Source organism: Chenopodium quinoa, unplaced genomic scaffold, assembly GCF_001683475.1.
Source record: "Chenopodium quinoa cultivar QQ74 unplaced genomic scaffold, ASM168347v1, whole genome shotgun sequence".
Classification (NCBI taxonomy): domain Eukaryota; kingdom Viridiplantae; phylum Streptophyta; class Magnoliopsida; order Caryophyllales; family Amaranthaceae; genus Chenopodium; species Chenopodium quinoa.
Window position 1 is genome coordinate 3219816 of NW_018745177.1, and position 16464 is coordinate 3236279.

The 16464-nt window shown below is 35.6% G+C and overlaps 1 protein-coding gene across 1 annotated transcript; it reads right to left on the minus strand.

Annotated features, from left to right (window-relative positions):
• Window positions 1-7651: 7651 nt before the first annotated feature.
• Window positions 7652-11600, minus strand: LOC110710869 (ferritin, chloroplastic-like). The gene is made up of 8 exons (XM_021889210.1): window positions 11198-11600; window positions 9237-9320; window positions 9061-9121; window positions 8845-8932; window positions 8637-8698; window positions 8305-8370; window positions 8132-8195; window positions 7652-7983 (listed from the first exon to the last, which is right to left on the minus strand). The coding sequence occupies exons 1-8, from the start codon at window positions 11494-11496 to the stop codon at window positions 7949-7951; spliced, it is 759 nt and encodes a 252-aa protein (XP_021744902.1). The 5' UTR covers window positions 11497-11600; the 3' UTR covers window positions 7652-7948.
• Between the last annotated feature and the right edge of the window lie 4864 nt (window positions 11601-16464).

Here is a 16464-nt window from a genome sequence, read left to right on the forward strand (position 1 = left end):
TATAGCCCAAGAATGTGCAATCAATTTGCATTAGCATAATAAGTTTCAAGTACATATTTGTATGCAAACACCTGTATTCTAGCCATTTAAATACTAAGAACCGGCTTACTTAGATGACAGAATCCTAAAATCCAGAACTAGGGAAAACTAGATAAATTGTACTGTTGTAGTATTAGTACATACAATACTTTCAGATGACCATATCACTAAAAAAAAAACTTAGCAGGAAAGGGAAAAAAATAACAGTCAAATACGTGCTCTTTCGCAGACTAAAAGCAGGGCATACAGCAAGAAAAGATTTTAAGGACACCAATTTAATACACGTCCTTACTGAGACATTTTGATCTAGTAACATCATCTAAAGTCTTCTGTAATGCTTCAACCTACGTAGCAAGGTAAAAAACTGAACAAGGATTGATTAGCCAGAAAGAAAACACTGAAAAGCAGAAACTGTGAGGCTGCTTAATTCCAAAGAGAGTTTTGCCCTCCTTGCTCACAGGAGAAACAAAGCCAAAAAGTACATCTAGTAGTTCTCTTAGTAAGATAAGAGTGCTTCGATTGCTAAAACTTTCCCTGCAGTTTGAGATCAAGTACAAATTATTTAAAACCGACATAGATTAGCAATCGAAATCAGCTTTCTGTACATTTTTGTACATGGCATATGTGTCCAAGTTGTAGGCTTGATTATATTGTGAAAATTTCCTTTACTCCTTGTACTTGTATGAGCAGTCATATGTCCTTAAACATGTTGGAATGTCGAGGAGTTGACATGGATACTTGAGGTAAAATGAAGAGTCCGAGTGACACAAAATATCACTTTACCTACCTGGTTTCCTGTTTCAGGGTGACTTGTGACGGTGCAAAAGTAATGCTCCATCCATATTGGTCTAATTAGTGGTTAATATTGATAAAAATTTACAGAAAGTAGAGATTCCACTATGATCAAATCAAATGTTCTTCACCAGTCCTTGTGAAAGAGTTAGAATAAAGATATATAGCATAAGCATAGAGTGCGTCTCCTTTTACAAAATGCTGAATCTTTGAAGATGGTATTATTCTCTATTCAAATCTGCTTTACTTAACAGCTTGACTATGATCTCAACTCCCATTTCAAGTGTTTCTAGAACTTTACACAGATTACGACCACTTGCAGCTTGCTGAACACCTGATTTTATCAGCTTCTGGATGCCTTTGTCTTTCTAAATTACTTTCAATTTGCAACATCTAAAAAATGTAAAAAGTGACATCAAATGGAATCATGGAGCTATCAGGAAACAGCATGTCTGAAGGTGTATGTATAGGCGTATAGCAAATCAAAACCAATTTAAGTCATTTAAGTAAGGAAAATTTGCGAAAAAAGACCTTTTTTAGTGAATTGTTTGTAAGAAAGGACCTTATATAACAAAAGTGGCAAATTGGGATGGCTCTCAAAAACCACCTCCACCTCACCGAAATCCCACCCTAACCCTCGAAAACCACCTCCACCTCGCTGAAATCCCACACCGAACCCCTCGAAAAACACCTCCAGTCCTCCACCAAGCCCAAATCTCACCCCGAGCCTCAAAAACCACCTCCACCTCGCCAAAATCCCACACAAATCCCCGAATACCACCTCGAAAACCACCCCCATCACACCAAAATCCATCAAAAGTTCCCATTTTGCTATGTTTTTCTAATATAAGGTCCCATCTCACAACTTTTTTTTTTGAAAAAAGGTTTCAATCTACCAATTTTTTTATATATCTTTTTTCACAAACAAGTCATTTTAAAAGGAGGTAGTCCCATTAATCAAATTTGTTTATCGAATGGAAAAATGGTAAATAAATCAACAATTTTATTTATCAAATGCCATGATGACTCAACATATATATTGTTTTATTTACAATTTTGCCATTTCATAAACAAATTTTGTTATCAAATTGATTAATTGGTATTTTCTATTTTAAAAGGTCATTTTCTCACAAATTTTCCTTTTAGTATTGATAATGATTGAAACATAACGTTTCTTCCCCAAAAGATTAGCAGACACATAATAAAGAATAGACCTGGCAAATGGGTCATTCGGGTCGGGTATGGGTCGGGTCATTTCGAGTCGGGTCAAGTTCGGGTCAAAAGGTTATCGGGTCAAGTTCAGGTCGGGTCGAGTCATTTCGGGTTTCGGGTCAACTGATAATCGGGTCGGATCGGGTATCGGGTCAACACTTCGGGTCGAGTTCGGGTCGGGTCATGTCAATTTTCGGGCCGGGTCAGTTCAGGTCGGGTCAATTTTCGGATTAACCTTGGGTCGGGTCAACTTCGAGTCGAGTCATTTTCGGGTGATTCATTGGGTTAAATTCAACTCTCTATATATATTTATTTATTTACTTTTTGACGAAAAACTCACTATATTTATTAAGGCTATTTTTTTCATGGAATATAGTAATTGTTAGACTTATATTAACTTTTTTTTTTGTTTTGTGTGTGTTTAGATTGAGAATCACTTTCAGGATCTCTTGAAACTAAGAGGGATGTTCTAACTAATTGAGTTATACCTCATCACTCTCTTATTGATCTTAGTTTTAATACGTACTCTTATTATCATTGTCATTGTTGTAATAATTTCTTTGAATTATTCTTATACTCTCTCCGTCCCAAATTACTCTTAACGATTTGACATTTTGCACTATTTACACATCTCACTTCGACCGTCTTTTTACCTATTATATGAAAGTCAATGTAGTCATGTAAGATGTTGGGTCTATTTTAATGTATAGTTTCCTAATATAAAATTTTTATAATTTATAAAATTATTTACTAAAAGAAGTTAAAGGTCGGGTCATTTTCGGGTCGGGTCAACTTCGGGTCTCGGGTCAACTTCGGGTCGGGTCATTTTCGGGTCGGGTCATCTCGGGTCGGGTCATTTCGGGTTTCGGGTCAAGGTCGGGTCAGTTCCACTTTGGGTCGGGTCGGATTAATTGGGTTTTGGGTCAATTTCGGGTCACTGGTTTCGGGTCGATTTCGGGTCATGGGTCGGGTCATTCGGGTCAGGTCATCGGGTCTGGGTCAAGATTGCCAGGTCTAATAAAGAAAGATCCACTTTGATATCAAAATATGAGAGTTTACCCTTCAAACTAAGCTGAGTGTGCGTCCATTTCGTATGCATACCACACATCCTTAATCATCCATTAAATATTCTAAAGTACGAATTTACCCTATAATTTGCCAAGATTGTACAATTTTTCCACATGAAAGTACATCTATATATAACAAGCCAATGGTTTATCATGGGTAACTTTTTTCCATCTCTCGCTCTATCTACTTTCTCTCCCTAGAAAGTACCTTACTAACTTGAGCGTAGGAAGGACATTCCTCGGTGAACCAGAACTTACTGATAGAAAAGAAACAAAATGTCTTTCATTTATGTACTACAAATGTCTACGTCAAGGAGATCCGCTATCCCCATATCTGTTGTGTTATGCATGGAGTTTCTTTCGGCTATGCTGCGTAAGGCAGAATCAAAAGGCCTTTTTCAGGGTATTAAAATTGCTAGGGGGCTCCTACCATTTCACACTTGTTCTTTGCCGATGACTCCTTGCTATTTTTTCAGGTTTCTCCTCCGGCTTGTGAACAGGTGTTGCAGGTGCTCTCTGATTTTTGTGATATTTCAGGTCAAATGCTTAATTTGCAAAAGTCGTTTGTCAAGTTTAGTCCTAATACTCCTGAGGATTACCGAGCTTATCTGTCTGGTTGTTTGAAAATGTGCTCTGAATTTAGATTGGGATCTTATTTAGGCCTTCTTGTTGATTTAGGTCGTAGTAAATGCTCTGAGTTTGGTTTTCTCTTGGACAAGGTGGCCAAACGTCTACAGGCCTTTACAGCTCTCCGGCTTTCGCCGGCAGCTAAGGTTGTTATTATTAACTCAGTGCTCATTGCCTCCTTTAATCACATCCTATCTGTTTTCAAAATTCCTGATTCTATATGTTCCAGAATGGATAATTTGTTAGCCAGGTTCTGGTGGAAATCTTCTTCTTCTAATCGAGGGCTAGCTCTTCGGTCTTCGTCGTTGCTCCATCTTCCGAAGGGTTTAGGAGGATTGGGAATTCGTAGTATTTTCCCTTTTAATTCTTCCCTGTTGGCAAAGCAGAGTTGGCGAATTATTCAGTGCCCTTAACTGTTGGTTTCTCGGCTTCTGTCGACGAAGTATCCGGCTCTTCGTTCTACTGATTTGTTTTCGGCTTCTTGTCCCTCCTGGGGTTGTAGGGGTCTTATTTCAGGGATGTCCTTGCTGTCGAAGGGTTTGTGTTGGAAGGTTGGTTCGGGTTCTCGAGTTCGTATTTTAGAGGATTCTTGGGTCCCGTGGTGTCCAATTCATTTTAAGGATCTTTCGTCCAAGTTGGTTCGTTCGACTCTTGTGTCTTCTTTACTTGATCCGCGTTCTTGCGCGTGGGATGCTACTATTATTCATGGGTTGTTTGATTCTAGCTCTGCTGCTAGAATTCTTTCGTTGGATCGACCTGTGCGTTTAATCGATGATTTTGTTTACTGGAAGTTTGCCAGGGATGGTGTTTTTACAACGAAATCTGCGTATGCCCTTCTTTGTGAGCCTGGGGTCAAGTTAGGTAATCCATCTCAAATCTCTCAAGCATGGTGGAGGAAGTTTTGGGCTTTACCAATTCTTCCTAGGTGGAAAATATTTAGATGGAAATTGCTATACGACGCACTTCCTTTGGCGTCTATTCTCAATTCTCGAGGTCTCCCTTTTGATCCAGTTTATGCCTTTTGTCATATGGATGTGGAATCTGTGTCTCATACATTCAGAGATTGTCTTGCTACCTGTACTATTTGGCTGTCTGGAGCGTTGGACATCCAATGGGATCTTAAACAGTTTCCTCCATTTAGTATTTGGTTCTCGAGAACAATTTCTCTCTTTTTGTCTTCGAGAAATTGGAAGGGTATTGCTTCGTTATTTGCTCTCCTTTGGGCGATTTGGATTTCTCGGAATCATTTGAGGTTTAGGAAAGCTGTTTGGTCGCCTGGGTCAATTGTTGGCCTGGCGTCAGATTGGGTTCTTCGTAATATGCATGCTCTAGATTGGAAGCGGCTTGTGAGGTCCTCTCGTTCAATTAGTTTGGAGGCCAAGTGGTTGTGTTTGCGGGGGTTACCTTATATTTCTCCAACGACATGTTTGATTGTAGACGGGGCCTGGGATTGTTCTACTAACAGGGCGGGTGCAGGCTGGGTAGTCCGTGATCTTGATTCTTCTGAGGTCTTAGGAGGTGGTTGTCGGGCTTTTATGGCTAGTTCAGCGTTGCAGTCTGAGCTTCAGGCTTGTATATGGGGTTTGGAGTTTGCGATTCATAAAGGTTTTTTGAAAATTCGGATTTATACAGATTGTGCTGCCCTCCTTGCTCTTCTTCCTCCTTCTGGTTCACTGGAAATCTCTGCTTGGTGGCTCATTCAGGAGTTGCGGGGTTCGGTTCAGTCTTTTTTAGTTTGCCAGGTTCAAAAGGTTCCTTGTTTGTGGGTCAATCCTGCTCACTGGTTGGCTGGTTGTGCCCGACGTCGTCAGTTGTTATATTTTCTGTTTTAGTTTTTTTTTTTGGGTTGACAGTTGTTTTTGGTTGTTGTTCCTTTTATTTGATAGCTCTTTTGTGTAAAAAAAAAAAAAAAAAAAAAAAAAAAAAAAAAAAAAAAAAAAAAAAAAAAAACCTCCTAGTCTGTAAAATCAACATAAGAATCACAAATGACTACAAAAGAGTCGAAATAAACCATGATTAAAAAAAGTTAATGGAATATTACATGCTCTTAAACTATAACAGCAGACAATTAAGGACCACCTAAAGGAAAAGAATAGGCAATTATCAAATGCAAAGGAATTACCATCAAACAATCAAACACGAAAGCAGAGTTTTACAACCTGATGCTATTTAATTTAGACATTTAACAAATTGTTAGTTGACACCCCCTTCATGTCAAAGCCTAATAACTTTATACTGTATTCGAAAAGAAACTTTCCATATTTACCTTTGGTATTAACAGCAACCTCCACCATAATAGAGTTCTGTTGTCTGTAAAAGTCACTCATTCACTCGTAAAAGTCACCTTTATTAGCTTTTTAACTTTGTTGAAGGCTAAATCATCGGCTCCAAAAAGAAACAGGACAAAAGTTCATAATTACTTAACCAATAACTTCTAAGTTCTGTACTGTACATAACATCTGTTGTTGAGAAATGAGATAATTTGCTAAGTGAACTTGAACCAGATTCTAAATTCAACACAATGTATTTATGTATGTATAACAGTATAAGACTGATGAGATTTATCGATGCAAGATTAAATTTTTACACATACAGTATAACGATGAGAAAGTATTGAATTTAACATTTAGAACATGATCACAATTCACAACTCTGATTTCAAGTTTTCTCAGAACTTTACACAGATATAGACCACAAATAACTTGCAAAGTTCCTGAATTATCCATTTTTTGGGCAAAGTAGATATAAGATATAAGATATAACAAAGTACAGTAGGACAGTACTCAGAATAAACCATGGCTAAATGGTTTTAACGAATGCTACATGCTCTTAAATAAATACAGTCGGCAAATTAGGAGAGCCCGAGGGAAAAGGATTGACAACTATAATATACAAACTTTAAAGAGAAAATATTAATTATAAGACGAGATCTCATCGTTCATGTCAAAATCACTGTCCAAAACTTCACAACTTTGAACTGTACCCATAAATAATAAGATTTCACCATTACTTTTTTTTAGTTATAACACCATTACTCCAATGTCCCTCGTACCAGGTTTTACACATTTGTAGAAATACCTCATTCACTCTATAAAACATCAAAATTTGAGAGATATAGATGATTTTAAACTCCAAGCTTTCATAAACTATCTATTAGGCCGTAATGTTTTATATGAATGCACATCATCGAATAATATCTACTCCGTACAATCAATTAAAGAAGATTTCATTACAGAGATTTCATGTCTCCGATTTAGTATTAGCCTCACACCTTCCCTAACCCGGTAACCCCCCAACACATTTTCCTAACCATAGCTCTCTCTCCGTCCAAATTAGCTGTCACTAATTGAAGTTATGTACTCGTAGTTTTATTTCAAAGGACGACTATAAATAACATAATACAAACTGTGGTAAAGATAGAATGGAATATAGAAGGTAAGTGGCTAATAAAGACAAGTCATCTACATACTCTCTACTTCTAAATTAGCTGTCAAAATGTACTTTTTTTCCGAACATCCTAAAATAGTGTAAATTCCAAACTGAGGTAAAGATAGAAAAAGTTAATGAATTGCAACCACCTCCTGTGGCTTTAGGTGGGAGTGAAGAGGATGAGATGCATTATTATCTTCACATATAACAGGTTTATCAAAACGAAAAAGTGATACATTACAATTGCAGATCACAGCTCTGAAGATGACTACCATTATCGATAGTAAAAGAATAACTTCCTGACAATGCGTCAGATTATTTTGCATACATGATTTTATGAAGGCTTAGTACCCTGCATTCATCATTCCATTCCACTTGTTACTGTCTTTAGTTCTTACCACCAAACTGACAGTAACATTTATAATAATATATCAACACTGGTTATAATTCAAGGGTATTATTAATATTAACAAACACATAGGGCATCTTAGAACAAACCAAATGATTTAACAATAGAGAATATATTAGAGAAAAATTTAGCAAGTAACTTCAGACATCAGCTACAATCCTCATTATTCAGAAATCAGACGAAATGTGAAGTGGCTACCTACAATTATCTTCTTAAACATCGACTGAGATACATACTTTTATACAAGCTTCCTATATTCTAGCCATTCCCATTCAAACTGAAGGCGGTTTTTTTTTCCCTGGATGAGAGATAGTTTACACCTAGAGCTAGGAGAAATCTTCAACTTCGGATCAGTACAGAGCAGAGCATCTCCCTAGTTAAGGAGCATTTGATCAAAGTGCCAAACTCCTGCAAAAAGCAAATAGGTTGCTTTTAGAGTGTACATCTCTAAAAATCATAACTATAGCAAAAATAAAAAATACACGTTCTTTTGCAGAATAAGAGTAACGACGATGACAATTTACAAGTGTAAAAATATTGAAAGAGTGATTCATACCATGTCCCTTGCCAACCATTCTCAATTGAGTGACATAATCTGCTATCTTCTTAATTGCCTCAACCTAAGTAAGATAGAAAACAAGGTTAATGAGCCACTAAGAAAAACTTAGAATGAAAGGGGTAAAGAATTTTCTCAAAAGATTGAAACAGGATGTAGTAAAACAAATTTACCTGCTCATTCAGAAATTCGCCTTCAACAAATTCTTGTAACTGAACATCATTGTTTCGCTCAGCCACCTGTTGGTCAATATTATTTAAAAAAAGAAAGGAAAAATGAATCACAAAATCTGCTGAATCTAATTTACAGGAAACGTGATAAGCTTAAAATCTATGGTCAATAGTCATAAAATATATACAAGATAAAGATGGCTAGTTGCTTAAGGTGCAATATGAAGTGCCATTAAATTTTTCATATTTTTTTGCCTAGTTGTAGAAGTAAGACAACATTGACAAGTATCCATCTAGGGTTCCTTTTTTTTGTGGGGGTGGGTGGGTTAACTTACACCATGCAAGTTCAGCAATTTCTCATTCACAAGCTTCTCCAATGACAATGCTAGCTCCATTGCTGCCACAAGATATATTTCAAAATTAGAACTGAATGAAAGATGTTGCTCAATATTATATACAGAAATATGTGTACTACAAGACACGTCGATGTTCAGTTGTTCACTGCCATCCCGATAAAACATTGGAAATAGATAAAGGCCTTACCATAAAGTGCATCTCCTTTTTCAACATGCTCAAATTCTGATGGAGGCATAAGGATTGAAAACAGCTTCACCCTTCCTCCTCTCATGTTCTGAATCAACAAATACGAAGTAGATAATAAAGATAATATCATGAACCATCCCGGCTACAATAATCACTACCATTTCAAAAATTATAGAACTAACAGACAAAGTGACACTATTAGACGTTGCTATTCACCTGATACTTCATTAACTTCTCAGCATGTTCCCTTTCTTCTTCACTTGACTCTCGGAAAAACCTAAAGATGCCAACACGACAATATATGATAAAGATTTACATCCCTTCAACTAATGCAGCTGAATTTTACAAATCACAACTGAATGGCGTTGTAAGAGAACCAATAGTGTACTTACTTGGCTAAGCCTTTTAGAGCAATATTGTCCCTGTCAAAGTAGGCAAACAGCGAATGGTACACATAGGATGCACTGTACTCCACACTGCAAATCACACCAGGAAATAAAGTAAATAATAATCACTTGACAAAGATTAATGTAAAGTACAAATCATAGTTTTTTAAAGATTCAGGTTCTTATTTTTGCAATCCATCTTTTTCCTATATTTTTTTTTTCCCTGAGTACAAGATGTGATTGATAACATCAAAATTAGGTTCATGTACGAGGACTATTTGTTGACAATACACATACTTTGGTAGTTTGGCATAAGGGAACTTAATTCACCCAATAGCGAGCTCATATCAGTATATAACATATCTCAGCTTGAGTCATATTCAGTGTTCCACATCTTTTCTAATTGGGACTCATCACCAACTTACAAACGTTTTTCTAATGTTATTGGTGCATATTAATATAATGGCATATTTATAAATAATGGGGTATAGGATGAGACACACAAGAGTTATATGGCTTTCTTTTTCTCTAATACAGTACTTCCCAATATCTCCCCAACATCTTACTTTTGGCAGCTTCTTTGATGCATACTAAAAAGAACTAATGGCAAGACTATTGTGGCTTTTTTTAATTACAAGGGTTACTATATAAGGGTTAACTTTTAATGTCTTGCAATACTTTGTTGTAAATCCACCTTAAATAACATGTTCTTTTACCATATACTCATTGTATTAAATTATAGGCCTAGCTTGTTGATTGATTAAAGGCTTAAAACTAACTAATCGACGAACAATTAAGCCACCTTGATACAAGTTTTTTGTGCTAGCTACAATTAAGACCTTTTCTAAGCTTACTTATGCTTATACCAATACCCGTTGGTCCCTTTCAACACCCTTACATAAGAAAACATTAGCCACCTTATATACAACTTCTTCTTCCGGACTCCCGCCCATTCGAACTATAGAAGGTAACTTGCTATGCATCCCCCACTGAAGAAAATACTAGTAATACTACACAATTATTCTACAAGGACCATATTAAGCAACTAAAACCTCAAATAAGCAAATAGGTTACGGATTTTGTACAAACATAATTATGATTTTGTAAGACCATCTTGATTACTAAATTTATGTCAAAATCATGAATTGAATGGAGCTATTTACACGGTAATTAGATCCTATATGTGAGTACATGATGGGCATTTTAGAGCCAAAAGAACTAATAGTTCAAAACTTCAAATCAAAGGAACACGTTCTCAAAAATAAAGAAGGTAGTATCTCATTTCTGTCACTTTGTACTTTTATTTAGAAATACGTGTGATATTTTAATATACTCATTCTTTTACTTTGAACTAACATTACGTAGATCATGCTCTCGTATGTATAATCTAGCGATAAGCTTCCATGGTAAAAAGGCATATAATGAAGCTATGAAACAACTATGACGGACAAAAGAGATTACATCAAGAACATGAAGAGACTAAAACCTAATAATCTGACGACATTTTTCAATTTCATTGAACCATTTTAACAAACAGTTGATAGGCATCTTCTTTATGTCAAATATCATAGCGCATAAACTTTAACATAAAAATTAAAAAAACTTCTACGGTACAATTTATCAATTATTTTTCACCTTACTTTTACCCATCATTTAAAAATAAAACTCTTTTCACCACCAAAGACACAACTACTTTTTCCAATAAATAAAGAAAAGAAAAGCCAAATTCAGGTAAAAAAACAAAGATGCTTAATTAAAAGCAAACAAAAAAACATTAATAACATCAATTGACACATAATTTCAGTCATTAATTAAATACAAACATTAATAACACCAATCGATGCATAATTTCAATCTAATTCCCTATAACCCACACGGGTTACGGATACGGCCGCATATATCAAAACCAATAACACAAAAACGTAATTAAAGAGAGAGATAAAGAAAGAAAGAGAGAGAGAGATTACTTGATCTGCTCATTAATGGCAGCTTCACAATCATCAGCAAATTTCTGTCTGGCAAGAGAAACTTGAGGAGAAATAGGAACCATGAAATTATCACTCTTAACCTCTTCAAAAGGCTGAAAAACAATCCCAGTCATAGGCTCAGTTTCCTTAACATTCGCCATGATTTTTCCACACCCATTTCTCCTCTCAAACCCCACAAAACTCGAAGAAAATCCATGGCAGAAACCATTTTCCTTCCCTGAAACAGGGGATGAGCTGAACAAAGGAGACCCACCTGAAGCAACTGTCCTCAACATCATTTCTGGGCTGAAAATGAAGGAATTTGAAAGTATAACAATGGCGGAAGGGTAAAATGGGAAGAATAAAAATTGAAAGGGAAGAAGAGGTGAGGGTGAAGAAGAGGTGAGAAAAGGGGGGAGATTATATAGGAGGAGGACAAGTGTATGAGTGGCATTGGAGAAGGATATGAGCCGTTGGAAGAAGTGGTGGAGTGGACGGTTGAGATGAAAAGGCAGGAAAGGGCGTGTGGTGAGCTCGTGTCACATGGAGAATCTGGGAAATATCCAATCCACGTTGTCCATTAATTTATCTCTTCGTTGTTTATGCTTTTGTCGTTTTTTTAATTTCTTGTTACTCGCTTTGTTCGGGAAAGATTGGGTACTCGCCTTTTTAATCACCGCCTTATTTTGGAGAAATTTCAAATTAGGGGATGGAATTTTGTGGAATTTTGAAGTATAACAACTCATATGATCGTCATCTAGAGTTTACATAATAGGATAATATGGATTTATGAAACAATTTTTAAATCAAAAAGACTTGCGTGGACCTGGTCCACAATAATATTATTGTGGACCCAAGGTCTATACACACGCAACTGACTTTATATTGAACAAAGTGACCATTATTTTTAATATAGTAACCTTATTTTTAACCTAGTAACCTTTATTAAAACTACTACAACGTTTAAAAATATTGTGAACTTGAAATACGACGCTATTACCCTAATTTTAACATAGTGGCCTTTATTATTCATATTGATCAATATATAAAATATTTCATTACAAAAATAACCACTTAGGCCTATATATTACCAAAATGATTTTTATTTCAATATAGTGACTTTTTTTTAATTATAGTGACCTTTTTTTTTTATTAATAAAACAACCATACTTTCTCTAATGTTAGTGGTCCACAATAAATTAGTGTGAACCAAGTCTATTTAAGAATTTGTATTTTTAAATGCTCATTCAATATCTAAATTCGTGAAAAAGGGGGGGGGGTTTCTAAGTTGTGCCCCCAAACTGAAATATTTTTGCTAATAAAAAAAAAGTTATGTCCCCAAACTTCTTCATTTTCTAACCTGTGTCCAGGCCTTTTCAAACGTCTAAGATTTGCCCTCAACCTCACTAATTTTTATTAACAATAACCTTTGAGATTAACAACAACCTTTTTTATTATTTTATTTTCTGATTTTTTAATTTTTTTTTAAAGTGTTAAAATAATTAGAATGAAACACGTGTCAAATAAATAACGTCATGACACCATTGTCGATAAAATAACTTAACTTTCATAAACGGATATGACTGTTAAAGAGTATTGTTGATAAAATATCGTGAAGTGGAGGGCACGTCTTGTAACTTTGAAAAAGCATGAGTACAGCTTAGAAATTCAATAACTTGGGGGGGCATAGCTTAGAAAAACCCAAAAAAAATTAGGTAAGTCGAATTCACGGTGAGTCCAATATATTTGACATTATTTTAATTTGGAAAATATTATACATAGTCGTTAGGGCTACATATAAGCATTAAATTTACACTTGAAAATCGTAAAAAGTTAAGAAATTATTTCCCCCGTCTCCAAAACTTCGACCCTTTTAGCCTAATTTTAGTCCTAAAATAATCGACCCATTTGCATCAAAATACCCACCAATTTACAACAATATTTTTGCAAAATTAGCTTTCCCATATAAAATTTTATTTTTTTCTGTATTTTTAATACTTTATCTCTCTACTTTTTTACAAACCCCATGTAAATTTATCTGTCTAATATGTTTTTATTTCTTTTTATTTAAGTTTCTTAATAACCGCAAAATAACTCAAAAGGGTTAAAGTTTTGGAGATGGGGGGAGTATAAAATAGGAAATAAAAACTAAGTTAAAAGTGGAATATGTTCAATATGGGTAGATTTTTTTTGAAACGCCCAAAATAGTATATGGGACTAATAAATTGAAACGCGAGAGTATATAATTAGATTATTAATGTCATACTCCCTCTATTTTTAAATACTTGCTGTCTTGCTCCACCTTTTTTTTCTGATTATTTATTGATACTTGCTTCATTTCCTTATTTGGAAATTTTTTACAATTTTTAATTCATTTCTCTCCCTAACATAAATCATATTTTATTGATTTTATATTCTTTCTTCTCTAATTCTCTCAATTACTTTTGTTTTGTAGAATTTTTTCCACCTATCATACGACCTCCATACTTTATTACTTTCTTCAACTTCTCCTAAAACTCCACACATGGAGAAATGGAGCAAGTACTTACAAATAAAGAGAGTATTAGATTTCTCATGTAAAATATTAGATTATTAATGTCAGATTGTATTAGATTACTAATGTCAGATATATTGGAACTCATGGTGAATCCGATCTCACGCAAAACATTCTCATTTTAATAAGTGCATTTTTTTTTTACAAACACATATATTATAAATTTGACCATTAATAACTTAAATTTTTCATTGCTAAAACTTATAAAAATTTAAAGAGACGTTATTGCGTGCAGATGTCTCCGCACACAAATTTACGTGCGGCTGGCTTGGGTAATATGTTTTACTTGTTGGTTAATATGTTTCATTTGTTGGCTGATATGTTTTTTTTTTTCCTTTTGTTGGCTGATATAAGACATCATTTGGCTTATATGTTTTTTTAGTTGGCTTATATGTATATTTTAGTTGTTGGCTTATATGTTTTATTTTGTTGGCTGATATGTTTATTTTGTTGGCTTACCTGTTGCTTTTGTTTGCTGATTTCATCATTTTGTTGGCTGATATGCTTTATTTGTTGGCTGATATGTTCCTTCTATTGACTTATTTGTAATTTTTGTGGGCTGATATATTCCTCTTGTTGGCTAATATGTATCTTTTGTTGGCTCATAGGTTTCTTTTATTGGTTGATACATTTTTATAATGTCTTTAATGTTGACTAATATCAAACCTCAATTGGCTAATATGTTACTTGTATTAGCTGATGTAAAAAGTATAGGAAAAATGAAAATAAATAATCTCACCTTTGCTTGGTCTAACAATAACAATCTCACCTTTTGATTATTACGAGACAATCCCATCTTTGCATGTCATCTTCTTTGAACAAACCTTTTTACCTAAAACTTGTTAAACAGGTTAAAATGTTATTAATATTTTTTTTACAGCCACGTTTCATTCAATAATTGGTCAAAATAAAAAAATTTGAACAATAAAAGTAAAAGAAATTAAAAAAAAAAAGTCCACCACCACCAGCCACCGTGAAACCCTAATCATTTCCCTAGCCGCCCGCCGCCTAAACCCCTGAAAACGGCCGGTCGAAACTTCTTATACCGAAACCACCCCGTCGACCAAAACCTACCCCCGAAATTACCTCGTGAACCACAACCTCACCCTCGAAACTACCACAGGTAAAACCACCACCATGAAAACCCCACCTAACTGTCGTAAGCCCGCCGAAACCCCACACAGACCCAGCTGCCAATAACTCGTTGAAAACCGCAGACAAATTCATCCAAACCTCCCTAACCAGCCCCTAAAAATCCCGCCCAACCTTCATAAACACCTCGAATATCCCCACCCTAGCCCCAAAACCCCCCTTAAACACCCTAAAAACACATCCTTGGTTCCGGCCGGCCATTTTCGGAGGTTAAGGAGGGTGGCCGGCCGATTTTTGGTGGTGGTTGGGGTAGGGGATATGGTTTCACAGTAGGGGTTGGTGGCTGGATTTTTTTTTTTTTTTAGAAAAAAAAAGGAATAAACATATTACATATTGACATGTGACATATAACCTACAAAAATTGGTCACTAACAAGTCAGGGTCTATTAAAAGAAGGTGACATGCAAAGGTGGGGCTGTCTCGTAATAATCAAAAAGTGGGATTGTTATTGTCAGACCAAGCAAAAGCGAGATTATTTATTTCCATTTTTCCAAAAGTATGTGTAAGTATAGCTATTTTTATTTCACTCTCTTTCCTCTTCCTCTCTCATGTTGGCCGATATTCTCAATCACGCCCCTCATTCCCTCTCCTTCTCCTTCAACCACCGAACCCAAGCCACCGCACCCACAAACCACCAAATCCAGTCCACCGCACCCGCAAACCACCAAACCTAGGCCACTGCACCCACAAGCTACCGAGCTCAGACCACTACACCCACAAACCACTGAACACCACCACCAGCGAACGACTCCACCTCCGCGAACACCACCATCACTAGTGATTCGAACCCAGGCAGCGAATGCCACCAGCACTAACAAACGTCTTCACCTTCGTATCCGTCATCTACTTTCAAACGGAGAAAATCATCAGTTTTGATTCAATAGCAATTTGATTCAATGCAATAATTGATGTGAATTCTGATTTTGATTTAGATCTTAAAAAAAGAAGCAAATTAAAGGAGAGAGAAAGAGAAGACAAAATGGTACGGACGCACGAACTATTAGGTGCGGATGTCCACACCCAATAGTTTGTGTTATTAAAAAATACGTTACAACTAGTACGACAAAAATTTACACATAACATTCAGTTTTTATATATTAGCACAAATCAAGTCAAAGCTAATAAAGATCTAATGCAAAAGTCAAAGTGATGCACTTAATGATTAGATAGTTAATACAAAGGGATGCTCTATAATATAACAAAATTAACTCAAGGTGCATATAGGAGAAAACGTTGCATAGTTAGGATCAGAGAAAGTATAAGTTTCTATATATATGGAAAAGCTGTTTACATGCTAAAGCGGAGCTTTTGGGGTATATCGAGTCGCTAAATCGAAGTTTAATTAAATCTCAATCAACTTCAACAAGTTAACTATCTTGTAATCAGAATTAATCAAGATTGTCAATTCGTCATTCACTTTCAATTAAATTTAATCAAGTCTAATGAGTAAAAATAATTACTCCATGTTTCGGATGAAAACAATGGGACCTTGCCGAAGGTCCGAAGAAGTGGATGAAGACTTGCTCGGTCCACATTGATGCTGGGCCGAGGGTTTCCTGCA